Below are 17,114 nucleotides of genomic sequence, written 5' to 3'. Positions count from 1 at the left end.
ATTACTTTTGGGGTTTAGCAAAGAAAATATTAAATAGGGTATCCCAATTTTAAAACGCTGCCGTCTGTTACCAGTAGCGGCGCCAGGATTTTTGGTGAGGTAGGCCAACCATTTGGAGCCCCCCCCCCCAAAATTATGTATGCCCCCCCACCACAATTTTTTCTAATCCGTCGACGTGGATTATTTAATTTTTTTTTAAGCAAGTGGTGCAATTTTTGGTAAAATGGGTACGCGACGAAAAAATTAGAATTAATAACCCTTAACAAATGAGTGGTTATTTACTTATTTCTAGACTGAATTCAAGTCTGAATTTACATTCATTCCTTCGGTACTTCAGATTTTACAACTTTACGAAAATGAATGTACATAGGTACACTAACGACGTAAGTAAAGTAAGTTTAAGAACCATTTATGTGTAAAGATTAAATTAAAGATACAATTTGGATATAGTAGCGCTCGCGAAAAATTAGAACTAAAAAATAAACTACTGTCAAAGAAAAGTGACTCGTACCTTTGAAAGGAATAAAAACAGCAGTGTCGTTAAGACAATCACTCGCATTGAATATTGGAAAATTAATAAATAAATATATTATCTCGCCAACAAATTACAGAATTTTCTGATATTAAATAATTTGGAGGCCCCTTGAGACGACTTTTGGAGGCCCCTACCAAAATTTCAAGTAGGCCCAGGACTACCCCGGCCTGTTGCTGGCGCCGCTACTGTCTGTTACATCACTAAAAAAAGTGGGCTATGGTTACTGCTAATGCGCAAATGTGTTGTTAGAGGTCGGATATTCCTATAAAACGGCCAACTTTGACTCTACCACCTTCACGGTTGTCAGTGTTTTACAGCTTTTCCAGTGACGTATACAATTAAATGTTTGGTTTTTTTGACATACAAGCTACCTCAAAAGCCTATTACCGATACGAATTTGACAAAAGTTAAAACCCTTTCACAAGGATAAATACAAAAAGAAAAAACGCCTTCGTTAAGTATTAAGACTAACATTTAAAATTTATAAAAGGGAACTTTTAAATGTTTGTTTCATTGTACGCATTTTGTGGTTGTATACTATTGGACCGAATCCCATTGAACCGAAAAGTATTTTCGTTTATAGCCCAACATGGCGGGATTCAGTTGAATGGGAAATTTAAATCTGGTTCGTTTTCACTTCGGGTAGGTTAGTTCAGGTTGGGTTAGGTTAGGTTAGGTTGGGTTGGGTTAGGTTAGGTTAGGTTAGGTTAGATATGGTAGGCAACTATTTCACGTCGGGTCTTATCAAAGTTATTTTCCAAAATTAAACCCGGAAAATATCAAATTTCAAGGGGAAAAAGGTCTAAAAATACACGTCGGTACGAAATAATAAATATTTAAGACATAGTTTAGTCCAAATTAGATATACTATCGTCACGTAACCTACGATATATAAATATGTATCACTAACGGTATATTGAATGAAAACCGCACAAAACGCGGTTTTTCGGTCGATTGGAATTCAGTTGAATGGTACATTCGGACGAATGGGATTTCGGTCCAATGGTCTACAATCCATTTTGTGATTCGGACTATTTCAAATTTGTAACCCACAATGTTAACTTCGCGACTTTTCACACTATAGTGTTGTCGTCTGAAACCCTGCGACGTCACCATTGTAATTTGCCTATTGATAAAAAACGGTAACTGTCATGGCGGCCACTATTAACACTACAGCTGTGACGTTACAAGTTTTCAAAATCGTATCAGACGACAACACTATTTTTCGTTCACTTTTAGCGCACCCATCTAAATTTTGGCAATCTATAGAAGAGTATAAAGTCGAAATTTGACTCCGAATAATTTCGTATCCGGATTTGGGGAATACGAAGGATAACTAATGAGATAAAATTGATACATCTAAGCCGCCGTGGATCAAACGCCAAATAACTTTCACTTAAAAATAAGAATTCTATAGTATTCTTCGTTTCCGGAGCGTCAAACGCGAATGAATTTTATGTCAAAGGCGGATCAAAAGAAATAAAAAAACACCGAAGGATTAATACAATAATTCTGAGAAAGTTTTCCGGTTCTAAGAATTCAACACAGCCAAGTTGATGACTTTATTAGGCTGGAGAGAAAAAAAAAGCTTGTGGAATAAAAAATAATCAATGGAAACCCTTTATGACAAGAAATCAGACGAAGCTTGTTTGATTAACCCCAGAACCGGATTAAGAAATTTACTAAGAAATAACCCGTTACTACTGTCAAAGCTTAAAACGACCATCGTATGTCTTAGCTTTCAATCTCAATTAACTTCGATTTCTAACAAGTCTTCGCGATAAGAAATATATTTATGGCATTTTCGGAGCCTCAAGTTATCTCATCGTCTAGTTTTATTACTTTACGAAATTTAGGTAATCGCCTTATCGCCAATACAGTAAGCGTTATTAAATATGGCTCGACTTATAATAGACAGATTAAGTCAACCTCTGAAAACGTGTACGGGGAACTTGCAGTAGTATAGTTTGTACACAATAAAGCTACGGCTAAGTACTACAAGTTTCCCTAGACGTTCTACAGGAGTGGCTTAACCCGGCTATTATCAGCACTGAACACCTAAATACGTTCTACTTATTAGGTTCGAAGTTTTACTGATAAAGTGTCTCGTTTCTTTGAAGTATTCTGTTGAAAAATAGTGCGATGTTTTCGGCTGATCGAAGCGGATTTTAGATCTTATACCTCATCTTGGTATTTTACGAAGGTATTAAAAAATCTTGTCGATTGATAAGTTGTCTGCCTAAAAAATTCGCCAACTTAGGCGAAATTCCTCTCCTGATTTATATATTTGCCATAAATTTCTATCAACCGGATGGCCTATAAGGAAAAGCAAACGCGAGGTAGACATTCACCCCAGACAAAGGAAGACATTTATCAGAATCAAAATCCCCTATCACGACCCCTACAACCCCTCTATTCAACGGAAATCTACTTGAAAAATTGCCTAAATAGATTTTATTTAGCTTATAACGGACCATTTTCGCGGTTCGGTATTGAAGGGAGCCGCCATTTTGTTTTATCAACTCCTGGAACGGAGTATGGCGGCCATTTTGGACGGGTTTTCCTATCAGCGCGGGAGACTGCGATTACCGTATCGAGAGTATTCCTAACCAATATGGCCGCGTCCAGTAATAGTACGAAATTGAAGTCGAGAAATTCGTCCGTAAAAACGCTGACAGACAAAAGCGGACGAAGAGAGTAAATTTTCGAACCTGTTAAATCTGTAGATATCCTCGATGTTTCCAAAGAGGTGGCCAAAATCCGATTCGCTGACTTTGGCATCTCGACCACCGATCGGAATTCGTTGAAGATAACCCTGAATAAGAAAGAAAAAAATACATATATATTTATAAGTATTGAATATTTTAACATCGTGTAAAGTTCCTCACTCGAGAAGCGGCTAAAATCAGCTTATACGCGATGCGAAAGGTAAGAGCGAAATGTCAATCACCTTTCGCTTTCACACGTAGACAAGTATATAATCTTTATGGTAAACACGCTAAATTTTCAATATAATATATATTTTGGTCTCGGGGACCCCCTATAGTGTTGAAAATCGATAAGTTGGCTCTTTTTATGGAAAGTTGGGGAGCGTTGATATATCTCGACGGACGGGGAATTTACTAAATGCTACACGTGTCAACGTCTGTTCAACTTTAATGCTCCAAAGATTATAGAACAATTTCGATGCCCCGAAAGATTCTTGGATTCACGCGTCAAAGATAAAAAAAAACTTCAATTTGGTTTAAATGACTTAAATCAAAATATTTTATTTTTGGGGATATAACCATTTTACCAATATTCTTCTACGAATTAGATAATTTAACTTTCATTCGACTATATTTTGAGACGATTTTTAGCGTTGCTCAATGATAATTATCACGATAAGTATCGATATTTATCCGATGAAAAAAATCATGATAATTATCGAATGAAGTTAAATTCGCTGAAAACAGATTTTAAAGTTTAATTTAATAATTTTGAAAGCAACATACAGCCGTATTAAGTATTTATGATATTTATGTAATGTTTAAAACTATCCAAAATGAATTTTATCAATAACTATTAATAAACGAAACGGATACTTCGTGGTTTTAAATTTGTATTTAATAAAATAAAATACGCTAGCTTTCGGGCCGTGGCCCCTCATCAGGACAAAGAGTATAAAAACTACGTAACCTAGAGATATAATGACGGTCGAAAGCAGTAAAGGAAGTTGTAGCAACCGGGGGGGAAGGCACTCAGTGAATTTGCACTTCAAATTTCGGTACCGCAGCGCCACTACGGCAGTTTTTAGTACAATAAATAATAATACCGGAGAAAAATGGCAGTTACGGTGTTGCGGAGGTGCTAAATTTGGCATTTTGGATATTTAATTGTCTAATATCTGTCAATTCAAAAAAGTGACAGTAATTGGTTACTGTTTCGTGATTTTTTAGTTAGAATTTGTGGATTCGTTGTTTCGGTGTTTATTTTCAAAAATTGAGAAGAATAAGGCGTTTGTTCTCTAACGTTGCCAAGTCCTAAAGGTAGCCAAGTCCTTAAGGAATTTTCAAGAATGTTGAACTAAATCAAAATGATTGCCACTTAAAACTGCCGTAGTGGCGCTGCGGTACCGAAATTTAAAGTGCAAATTCACTGAGTGCCTTCCCCCCCCGGTTGCTACAACTTCCTTTACTGCTTTCGACCGTCATTATATCTCTAGGTTACGTAGTTTTTATACTCTTTGGTCAGGCTATTGGTATTCAATTTTTAAACTTTAAAATTTGAAATTGTTTTGAAACTTGAAAAGGCAATGTAATAATCATTCATCGGAATCATCGTTAAATTTTACAACTTAAATTCCAAATATTCATAATTATCAAAAAAATCCGATAATCATAGAAAAAATCCGGAAATCCGAAAATTATCAAAAAAATCCGATAATCATAGAAAAAATCCGGAAATCCGAAAATTATCAAAAAATCCGAAAATTATCAAAAAATCCGATAATCATCCAAGAAATCCGAAAATTATCAAAAAATCCGAAAATTATCAAAAAATCCGAAAATTATCAAAAAATCCGAAAATTATCAAAAAATCCGAAAATTATCAAAAAATCCGAAAATTATCAAAAAATCCGAAAATTATCAAAAAATCCGAAAATTATCAAAAAATCCGATAATCATCAAAAAATCCGAAAATTATCAAAAAATCCGATAATCATCCAAGAAATCCGATAATCATCAAAAAATCCGAAAATCATCAAAAAATCCGAAAATCATCAAAAAATCCGAAAATTATCAAAAAATCCGAAAATTATCAAAAAATCCGAAAATTATCAAAAAATCCGAAAATTATCAAAAAATCCGAAAATTATCAAAAAATCCGAAAATTATCAAAAAATCCGAAAATTATCAAAAAATCCGAAAATTATCAAAAAATCCGAAAATTATCAAAAAATCCGAAAATTATCAAAAAATCCGAAAATTATCAAAAAATCCGAAAATTATCAAAAAATCCGAAAATTATCAAAAAATCCGAAAATTATCAAAAAATCCGAAAATTATCAAAAAATCCGAAAATTATCAAAAAATCCGAAAATTATCAAAAAATCCGAAAATTATCAAAAAATCCGAAAATTATCAAAAAATCCGAAAATTATCAAAAAATCCGAAAATTATCAAAAAATCCGAAAATTATCAAAAAATCCGAAAATTATCAAAAAATCCGAAAATTATCAAAAAATCCGAAAATTATCAAAAAATCCGAAAATTATCAAAAAATCCGAAAATTATCAAAAAATCCGAAAATTATCAAAAAATCCGAAAATTATCAAAAAATCCGAAAATTATCAAAAAATCCGAAAATTATCAAAAAATCCGAAAATTATCAAAAAATCCGAAAATTATCAAAAAATCCGAAAATTATCAAAAAATCCGAAAATTATCAAAAAATCCGAAAATTATCAAAAAATCCGAAAATTATCAAAAAATCCGAAAATTATCAAAAAATCCGAAAATTATCAAAAAATCCGAAAATTATCAAAAAATCCGAAAATTATCAAAAAATCCGAAAATTATCAAAAAATCCGAAAATTATCAAAAAATCCGAAAGTTATCAAAAAATCCGAAAGTTATCAAAAAATCCGAAAATTATCAAAAAATCCGAAAATTATCAAAAAATCCGAAAATTATCAAAAAATCCGAAAATTATCAAAAAATCCGAAAATTATCAAAAAATCCGAAAATTATCAAAAAATCCGAAAATTATCAAAAAATCCGAAAGTTATCAAAAAATCCGAAAGTTATCAAAAAATCCGGAAATTATCAAAAAATCCGAAAATTATCAAAAAATCCGAAAATTATCAAAAAATCCGAAAATTATCAAAAAATCCGAAAATTATCAAAAAATCCGAAAATTATCAAAAAATCCGAAAATTATCAAAAAATCCGAAAATTATCAAAAAATCCGAAAATTATCAAAAAATCCGAAAATTATCAAAAAATCCGAAAATTATCAAAAAATCCGAAAATTATCAAAAAATCCGAAAATTATCAAAAAAATCCGAAAATTATCAAAAAATCCGAAAATTATCAAAAAATCCGAAAATTATCAAAAAATCCGAAAATTATCAAAAAATCCGAAAATTATCAAAAAATCCGAAAATTATCAAAAAATCCGAAAATTATCAAAAAATCCGAAAATTATCAAAAAATCCGAAAATTATCAAAAAATCCGAAAATTATCAAAAAATCCGAAAATTATCAAAAAATCCGAAAATTATCAAAAAATCCGAAAATTATCAAAAAATCCGAAAATTATCAAAAAATCCGAAAATTATCAAAAAATCCGAAAATTATCAAAAAATCCGAAAATTATCAAAAAATCCGAAAATTATCAAAAAATCCGAAAATTATCAAAAAATCCGAAAATTATCAAAAAATCCGAAAATTATCAAAAAATCCGAAAATTATCAAAAAATCCGAAAATTATCAAAAAATCCGAAAATTATCAAAAAATCCGAAAATTATCAAAAAATCCGAAAGTTATCAAAAAATCCGGAAATTATCAAAAAATCCGATAATTATTGTATAAATCGGATTTTTTGATTTTTTGCCAACCCTGTCTAAAAGTAAGCTCCCTCCCCCATAAACAGGGTTGGCACTTCTTTGATTTACTTAATAAAAATCAAATCAATCTATTTTATTGATTTAAATCGGATTTGTTTGATTTTATACAATTAATTTTTCCTGTATAATTAACGGATATTTTACTTTTATCAGTTAGCTAATCTTGAATTAAATTAAATCTTAATTATATTTAATTATTATTTAATATCCATGTATTTTAATTTATTGAGAACCTATTTTTTGCCATTTTTAATTCCTCCATTGAAATACATTGTGTGATTTCAATCAATATTTTTTTTTAAATCACTAGATTTAAATTATGATTTAAATCAGGGTTGTTGATTTTTTTGATTTTTTTTAAAAAATCAAAAAAATCGATTATTTGGATTTTAATCGGATTTTTTTGATTTTAATCGATTTTTTATTGTTTATTAATTTTTAGGTTTTTGTCACTTTTTAAAAGCAATATATAAGCTTATTGATATAATTTTTATTTTTGAATAAATAATATTCAATAGTAGACAGTTTTATCATGTCAAAAAATATTTATTCGAAGAAATAAGTATATTTGTATCACAGGAGTAACCTTGAAAAGTAAAACTGAGAAATAAGGCACTATCGCAGGCCAATCGCCAGTTTAAAAATTAGCTGGGGCAGTTTAAAAATTAATTGCCTGGGGTGTTAGTGGCCCTGGTGACCACTTAATTAATTCTAAGTTCTTCCCTTCAATATTTATAGTTCTTTATTTAACACTCCAAAATTTTGAATTACCCATAATAACTAACTTACTAAGCCTATGCCCTAGCACATATTGTCAAGACTCAAGAGTAGATAATTTGACCAGAAATGATGAAAGCCTGATTTTGAAGGTTAAAAATGGTAAGTGGCCAGTGGCCAGTTTTTTAATTAAACTACCTAGGCTCTACTGGCCACAGGTCCAGTTTAAAACAATTCCTTATTTCTCAGCCTGGGAGAGTCCATTATTTTCAAAGAACCAAAAATGAGGTGGGGAAGGGATCGTGGTAGTGATAGGTAATAGCATAAGTTAATGATACCTCTAAGTAGACAAATAAGCCCTTTCAAGGTGGAATCTTTGTCCAGAAAATGTGATGTCAAATCTTGTCTCTCCGATTCCCGCGAAAAATGAAAGATTTGAAAAATATCTCGGACCCAGCGCCGCTGTGCGGTCGAGAATGAAACTATATTGGGCTGAGAGAAATAAACCAATAGCAAAAAAACGCTCTTTTGCCTCTGTGGGGGGAACGAATTTTCTAAGGGAATACCGAAATGTATCTCTTTTGGGGAAGTTCAAGCTAGCCTTGCACCAAACGGGATTAAAGAAACGTCAGCTTCGGCAGTTCCAAGTGTTTGTTAAGGCTACTTTGATGCGCAGTACGGAGAGACATAGGTCGATTTGGACAAGCATATCCGCCATAGGCAGCATAGCCATTTGTCTACTTAGAGGTATCATTAACTTATGGTAATAGTGTAATATAATGACAATATTGGTCTAGAATATAATAATTCAATAGTAAATCTCTCATTTATGGAAATTCAATACCTCTTAAACCATCTTTTATAGGAACTGATTTAAATCAAAGTTTTTTTTTAAAAAATCATTTGATTAAAATCGCGATTTAAATCGCTGATTTAAATCAACTTGATTTAAATCAAACAACCATGTTTTAAATCAGCCAACATTGCCCCGAAAATAAATCAAAACAGTACGGTATCTTATTGGTTGCCTAAAATGACGTCTCAACATAGTAATTATCCCTAAGAAATAAATATATTCTTGATGACGTTAATACTACTTTACTTTTTCAGTTAACGTTTCTTAAATTAGCACTTAAATTTTCGATTTAGTAATATTGTATAATAAAGGCGCAAGTCGGGTTTTATTATCTACTTTTTTATCCTAACAATCTCTAAATGAGCCGAGGAAAACAGCACTAGTAAAACATTTAACTGACAAGAGAAAATTCTATTTGACGGCGAAAGAGTTTGTCCCACGCCTAAGTGTGGGGAGAGACGTTAATAGACGCCTGACCCGCATTGAATTCCCCACCCCATTTCGCCATTTGAAAATGGTTCAAATCAAGGGTTTAATTTTGGCATAAATTTTTCATATTCAATTGCTTTCATTTAGGCGTGGGATTCAGGATACAGAAGTGTTTTTTATCCTTGTTTAATTTATTTTATATTTTCAATTTAGTAGGAGGTAAAAAATTAAGGGGGTCAAATTTGTCGACAAACTTGGAGATAAATGTTTAAATTACAAGAATTATTTACACTAGTACTACACAAGGGTTCGTACAAAATTAAATTCCATGGCATTTCCAGGTTTTCCCTGTTCGAATTGCCAAATATTCCCTTACCATTTTTGTAAAATAAATTAATGGTTTGAGGTAAAAATCTTGAAAAATTTTTTCTTTCAAAAATTTCTTTGGGGTCATTTTAAAATTCCCTTATTTTTGGGACCATTTTAAAATTCCCTTATTTTTGGGACCATTTTAAAATTCCCTTATTTTTGGGACCATTTTAAAATTCCCTTATTTTTGGGACCATTTTAAAATTCCCTTATTTTTGGGACCATTTTCAAATTCCCTTACTTTTCCCTGACATTTTGGAAACATGATCAAATTCCCTGACTTTTTGGAAACATGATCAAATTCCCTGACTTTTTGGAAACATGATCAAATTCCCTGACTTTTTGGAAACATGATCAAATTCCCTGACTTTTTGGAAACATGATCAAATTCCCTGACTTTTTGGAAACATGATCAAATTCCCTGACTTTTTGGAAACATGATCAAATTCCCTGACTTTTCCGAAACATGATCAAATTCCCTGACTTTTCCGAAACATGATCAAATTCCCTGACTTTTCCGAAACATGATCAAATTCCCTGACTTTTCCGAAACATGATCAAATTCCCTGACTTTTCCGAAACATGATCAAATTCCCTAACTTTTCCGAAACATGATCAAATTCCCTAACGTTTCCGAAACATGATCAAATTCCCTGACTTTTCCGAAACATGATCAAATTCCCTGACTTTTCCGAAACAAGATCAAATTCCCTGACTTTTCCGAAACAAGATCAAATTCCCTGACTTTTCCGAAACAAGATCAAATTCCCTGACTTTTCCGAAACAAGATCAAATTCCCTGACTTTTCGTCGGTTTTAGGGAATCAACGACTCTACCCGGCTGATTTGAGCGGGAGGGTGACTTAGAGCAACATTTCAAATCGTCTCAACCTAGTATATATAAAGACATTCTTAATTTTCACTATAAAATTTGGCTAATGAACCACAAGTAGTTAGCTTTAATTTATAACCAAATTTCGCTACTTACAATATTTATATCAGAAATTACACCACAATAAATCGTTAAGCATTGGCTATAATTACACTTAATTTTCGTAAAAATAAACTATTTGCAAAAGAAAAACAATATTTAAATAGGCGAATATTTATGGTTAATTTAGGGCTTCACCTTTGCTGGAACTGAATATAACGTTTGATTGCCAGCTACGGGTTGTTAAACAGTTTTCAACACACCAATACGAATATAAGAAGGGAGAAGACCCTTTTACAGGGGTACCGCCATTGTGTGTACATTTTTATTAATCTACTTGTTACTAGATGGCGCCATCAGTTTACAATAAGAAATAACAAAAATGGTAAAACCCGCGAAAGTCTAATTTAAATTGTGGCTATTTAAAAGCTGAAATTTTGTACAACTATATTTTATAAAATATTTTATACAAACTTTCAGCTTTAAATAGCACTTAAATTATATAATAAATATAATAATTTAATTTTTTTTTTCAAATTTTGCGCCAAAATATCCACGCTGGTGTCATCTAGTGTAGAAATACGAAATTAAAATTTTATGCTAGATGGCGGTTTCTAAAGGTTTGTTTCCCTGTATTTTCGGAGCAGGGAAGAAGACTGAACCTATGATATCATTTTACTCAGATTCTGTAGTGTAGAATAGTTCCGTGTCGTTTAATATAGCGTAAAAGGCTTTTGTTCCAGAACAAGGTTGCCACAATATTTTCAGATTCAAATTCCCCAACTGTATATTTTACTTTTATCAGAAGTTTATAAATTGAAATCCACCTACATTTCAGTACTAAAGTATTATTGCAACGTTAAAAAAATAGCAAACTTTAAAGGAACTAAATAATAATCATAGAATTTGGCATATAACTAGAGTAAAATTACCTTAGAAAATTCTCAAGATAAAATTGAATTCCCTGATTTTTTACAATTTCTTAAAATTCCCTGACTTTTTAAACCCACTTTTTAAATTCCTTGACTTCCCTAACGTGTGGCAGAACAAGCTTAAATAAAACATCCTTCAAGGAAATCGCCAAGAAGTAATATTTCCGAGAGCCATAACCTGCAAGTTACTGTTTATATTTGAAATAATGGAAACTATTCACCTGTAAACAGAACGTAGTGTTTTTTCTAAGCTACAAATAAAGCTACAGATGAAAAATTTCAATTATTTCAACAAGCATGTACAAACAGCGACTTGCAGGTCCTGGCTCTCGGAAATATTACTTCTTGGCGATTTCCTTGAAGATGGTTTACAAGACTTTTCTTTTAAATATAATGAGTTATGAATATGAAGATAACAGGACGGGCAAAAACATAAAAAAACATTCAGGAAAAGAAAAAAAAACGTTGAACTTGTGTCGAAATTTGCTATTCAAATTGGACGGTTCATAAAAAGCAATTGATTTAGAGGGAGCGAATGCAGTCGTGCCAAAAACGATCACGCGTTTCCCTCATTTTTCCGAGAAACCACGAGCAGCAGCTCAATTCCAAAATTACCGGTTTCGATGTAAATATCAGAATGGACTGTTTTTAGTAAATATTGATTCGTAAGACTATTACAAATTATAATAGTTTTACGGTTTGTAATTTCCTCCATTATAATTTATAATCTAAGGAAATTAGAGATGGGGATGATTTTGAAGCGCAGCTATTAAAAATTCACAAGATCTGACAAAATTGATAAAATTTTAAAAAGTAAATACGATAAAATATTAATTTAGGCGTTGTTAGAATTTGGTTAAGTTGGCACCCCTGCAAACTTGCTTTGAGCTAAATTGAAAAATTACACAAATTATATGAACGATGAATTATGGGTTTATAGTTCGATTTTGAGAATATAGATGGCACTTTATTTTCTATACTAGGGGCCTACGGGGATAATTATTTTGAAAGCAATGAAAACCACTTATTCAGGGTTACTTATGTTTTTTTAACGTAAGTTCCGAAAAAGGGAAATTTTAACGCCACGAAAGGGAAATTTAATTTTCGCGGTCTGGCAATGGAACCACCGAAACCGAGGCTATAGTCGCATATTCTCTGTTAACCTGAAGATATTCTTGGATAAATAAAGCAACGATGATGAAGATAAGATTCAAAAGCTGATAAAGGTTGAACACAAATATCCAGTTTAGAAGGGAAATGAACGTTGATCGTACCCCAGAATGAAAAAAAGTTTCACGTTTCGTTTGGAACTTCGAGTAAAGACGCTGCCTTGAAACTTAATTAGTCTCTGAATCAGAACTTCAATAGCTTTAAATGGTAGAAATGATCAATTGGAAAGTGCCGAGCGTGTTAAACATTCCCGTAAAATAAGATTCGTTCTACATCTTATTAGCCTCATTTTCTCGTGAAATTTCCAAGTACGTGCTTTTCACATTTTTAAATTTGCAGGCCTGATACTTACAAAGGAGACATCCCGAAGTGTAACCCATCGATTTTGGTCAAACTTGAAAAATCCTAAAGGGAATTTATTCAATGGGCAACCGTTTTGCCATTACAACGAAATATGTTTTTAACAACAACAAATGGAAATTTTCCCATTGAAAATAACATGGGATTCTGACCGATTCCTAGGACCCCCCCCGTGAAAAAGTTTAACAAATTTCAAAATTTTCAAAATGCCAAAAAAATAATAAAATAGATAGAAATTGACAAAAAAAACAGCAACTGTTGATCAATTTGAAGTCAAAATCCCATGTTATTTTCAACAAAACCTTTTTCGTTGCCATGGCAAATCGGTTGCCCATTGAATAAATTCCCTTTAGGATTTTTCATGATACATGAAGGTCTACCAATCCCCCGACTTTGAACAAAATCGGTGGGTTTCACTTCGGGATGTCTCCTTGTTAGTGAGTTTAGTGACTAAATAGTGACTGAAAATCTACCTAAAAAGAAAAAAAAAACTGTTTTATGTTTTATGACGTTTTTTGACTAGTTACACAACCAAAATAGTAACTAGCTATACGCCTGACAAGTGTTTATACGGAATACCCGCGAAATCAAATGAGCAGACGTAGTCTTTATAACACCCCCTTCTCCCAGAGCTTCCCAAGTACAGCAGCGCCAAAATGAGCAAATTATTTAAGTAACTGGCAATCTTTTCGAAAATTAAAAAACAATTGAAAGCGAACGGAGTTTGATTTTGTTTTATTATTTGTAAAAAAAAATGGTTATAAGACAGTTTTCTAACGTTCAATGCTAAGGAAATCTAAAAATTCGGAAAAAGTGATAAATTGTAACTAATTTTGAGACTTTTAGTGACAGATTTAAAAAAAAAGTGATTTTCAGTGAGAAAAGTGATTCAGTATCAGGCCTGAATTTGCCGCCTTATTTCCAGGCCCGTACACAGCCGCCAAAACTAGTGGGCGCTCAAATTATTTTTGGGGGTGCCAATGCCTTGAGTCATTTTATCTCCCCACCTATGAAATTAGTAAATTGGGGATGCTCAAGTACTCATTTGGGGGCGCTGAGCATCCCCTGGCGCCCCCCCCCCCCCATGTACGGGCCTGCTTATTTCTAAAATCAGGTATCTCAAAATTTGAAGTCAGAGAAAAATATTATTTAAATATCAAAACATAATTTGAGATATCTGGTTTTAACATTGACCTCAGAGTAGGTAGAGCTCAGCCTGCCTAAACTATTCACCACGTTATTTTTGTACGTATAATTATATTATATCGAAAAGACTCGTTATAACGTATCGTGCCTAGTCAATATAACGTAGCCAAACCAGGAAGTTGTATCGGAGCTTATAGCAGTATATCCTTTTCATCCAAGGTTGGATTTATCGCAACGAGAAAAATATTCCGGTATGGGACAGCTGGCCACGCGAAAATCCCCAATCTTATTAATTTCGTGTGGAATCTAGCGACGAATGGCGAACTCGAACCCGAGATAAAATCGTGAGCTTTCGACCCTCCGGAGCAACGTCAGCTTAACCCATTACCGTAGCTTGACAAGTTCTCGGTTTCGTGGCCCGGGGTTTCGGCGGCGTGTCCGCGTGAAATCAAGTAGGAATTTCGGCGTCGTTAATTCGCCGCCATTAGAGGAGTACTTAAGAGACAGCGGCAGACGCCACTCCAGATTTGTCGGGAGGCGAAGGCGCAATTGAGACGGCGCCAAGCGCGACACCGAGCGCCGGGTGCTGCCAGAGTCGACCCATATTACAGGGGCTTTCGTCATCGTTCCTGCCCTTTTAATGTCAAGATAATAAGACTCTTTAAGCGCGAGCTAGGAAACGCGTAGGGAAGAGGCTACACCGCTACACGGCGTCCACTAGGCGGGTTCTTGGACGGGCTGAGCGCCAAACAGGGTTGGCATGGTACCAGCCATACCGGTTATAACCACCTGGTTATAGCCACTTGAAAAAATCCAGATTTTTTGGCTTTTTTAAAAAATTAACAATATTTTACTAAAATAATAGCTTTTATTTCATATTTAAACAAATTGGGGGAGTTCAAATTCTTTTCTAATTGAGGTAGGTTTAAAGTTTAAAAGTTAGCTGTCTCGCTTCGGTGACTCGATAGGCGCATGGACTAATTAATGTATAATTAGTCCATGATAGGCGCGTCCTTAACAAAAATTAGGGGAAATAAAAATAATTTAATTATTTAATAAACTATTTGTGGGAGGACGTCCTATACATGAACTAAGCTAAATTGAAATAATCTAAAACCACTATTGGACAGTAAAAATATTTTATTTAAAAACTACTACAGCTGTTTCGGATCCTTTACAATAGTGGTTTTAATATTTTAATATAGTTTCTAATTTACAACAATAAAAGCAGACAATTTCCTACTTCGAAAGTGAGTGACATAAGTAAAAGAGGCCGTTTACATTTTAGCCGGTTTTAACCGAAAAACCCCGGTTAAAATAAAATAGAACCACTGGTCTGGCTTTTTCCAACGCTGGCGCCAAAGGCATCTCAAAGCGGGGTTGAATTGAGGAAGGAGGGGTTTCGACATGGCGACTGCCATCGAGGAATGAAATCGCCATTACTGATCTCTCCCTCGCGAGACAAAGGGGAGCTGAGAGAGAGAGTTGAGGAAGGAAATGAGTGTTGATTCCGTTGGTGGAGAATGCACCAGGAGAAAGAGGGGATATATCCCGAAGGAGGATATGAGGTACCGGCTAAGGGGGAACATTGACAAAACATTTCCTTCAATTCGCTTTGCGACAACGACATTTTAAAACTTTTTTCAAGGAATTTTAGTGCCCGGTAATTTGCTTTTAAGGCTAATTTGTACATTTATACAGAGGGGAAGAAGCGGTGTTTCTGTATTTTTCCTTTCAATACAAAAAGCAATAGATTTGATATACAATTTTCAGAGTATACTCAGAGATAATGCCAGTCGCTGCGCTTATAGAGATACGAAACTCTCACGAAAACGCGTCAAGAAAAATTCAAGCATCAGCGCCACCACCCGGCCGGGAGAAAACCCATTTTTCGCTTATGACCTCGCAATAGCTTTCTCCCAGACGTCGAGGGGCGCCACCGTCGGCAAAAAAGAGGGAGTTTCATATCTCTATAAGCGCAGGATACTATTTCTGTAAATTTTCAACTCTGGAATGAAATTTGAGGAAACAGACTTTTCGTGATAAAAAAAAGTAAAATAGGAACCAAATAGGGATCAATGTAAAACAAAATGTTCTTTATTTGATCTAAATTCCAAAACTCCGCCCTAAGATTTAAAAATGTTTCCGTTTGTGGCGCCACCTGGTGTACTATGTACGAACTATTTTATCATTAATCCTCAGCTTTGATTATTTTGTAAACTGACCTTGAGCAGATGTTTAAACATATTTTAACACTATGTTGGATTCCCAGGATTACATGAAAATAGGCTACTTTACGGACCAAATCAGGATTTTAGGGTAAATTTGTTTTGCAGGATTTTTGGGTTTTCCCTGGATTTGCATTTTTTTGCAGGATTTTAGGGGATTTCCCTGGATACAGATTATTGTGTTTCTCTGGATTTGCATTTCTTTGTAGGATTTATGTTTTTTCCTAGATTTCCATTTTTGTAGAATTTTCACACTTTCTAAATCCAATAGAACTTAAAAAAATCAATTTGACGAATTTCTTAAAGGCCGACTACATAAATCTTCGGTTTACTCTGTCTTTCACTGGAAGTAGGCTGACTGCATGGCACACGTGTATTGCAGTAAGCCTACTTCCAGTGAAAGACAGTAAACCGAAGATTTATGTAGTCGGCCTTTAAATTTACGTGGTATTTTACCTAAGTAATCAGCTAAACATAACATAATAATCAACTAAGCTAATACCAATATAATTTCAGCGGAATTTACAGTGAACATATTTACAGGAATGTTTTTTTTCCACGAATGGACTCAATTCGGACGAGGAAAGTAGGTCAAAACCAAAGTTCGTAAAAGAAAATGGGTCAAAACGGTAAAGATTGGACGGCCTTGGACACCATTTCCAAAATTCGGTTGATAGCCGCGTTAAGTACTATTTCTACCGCATACCGGACATGCCAAAGTAAACATTTCAGAAAGCAACAGCGGAATAAAGCAGACATCTCCGCGATAAGAGTAGGCCACAGTCAAGGCGATGGACTCGGTATTATCCCTCCCCGACAAAGAGCCATCAA

At 33.7% G+C, this 17,114-nt stretch overlaps 1 protein-coding gene across 3 annotated transcripts in view; it reads right to left on the bottom strand.

Moving 5' to 3' along the window:
• Positions 1–17,114, bottom strand: part of GEFmeso (Guanine nucleotide exchange factor in mesoderm) — a 112,053-nt gene that overhangs the window by 14,693 nt on the left and 80,246 nt on the right. For all 3 annotated transcript variants that reach the window (XM_090180813.1, XM_090180814.1, XM_090180815.1), the window contains exon 3: positions 3,247–3,350. In XM_090180813.1, coding sequence (XP_090036939.1) covers positions 3,247–3,350 — 104 coding nt within the window. The remainder of the gene's footprint in view (positions 1–3,246; positions 3,351–17,114) is intronic.

Source organism: Leiobunum rupestre, chromosome 7 (assembly GCF_980474605.1).
Source record: "Leiobunum rupestre chromosome 7, qqLeiRupe1.1.hap1, whole genome shotgun sequence".
NCBI classification, from domain to species: domain Eukaryota; kingdom Metazoa; phylum Arthropoda; class Arachnida; order Opiliones; family Sclerosomatidae; genus Leiobunum; species Leiobunum rupestre.
The sequence above is the reverse complement of the archived record's forward strand: the minus strand, read 5'-3'. Positions and strand labels throughout refer to the sequence as shown.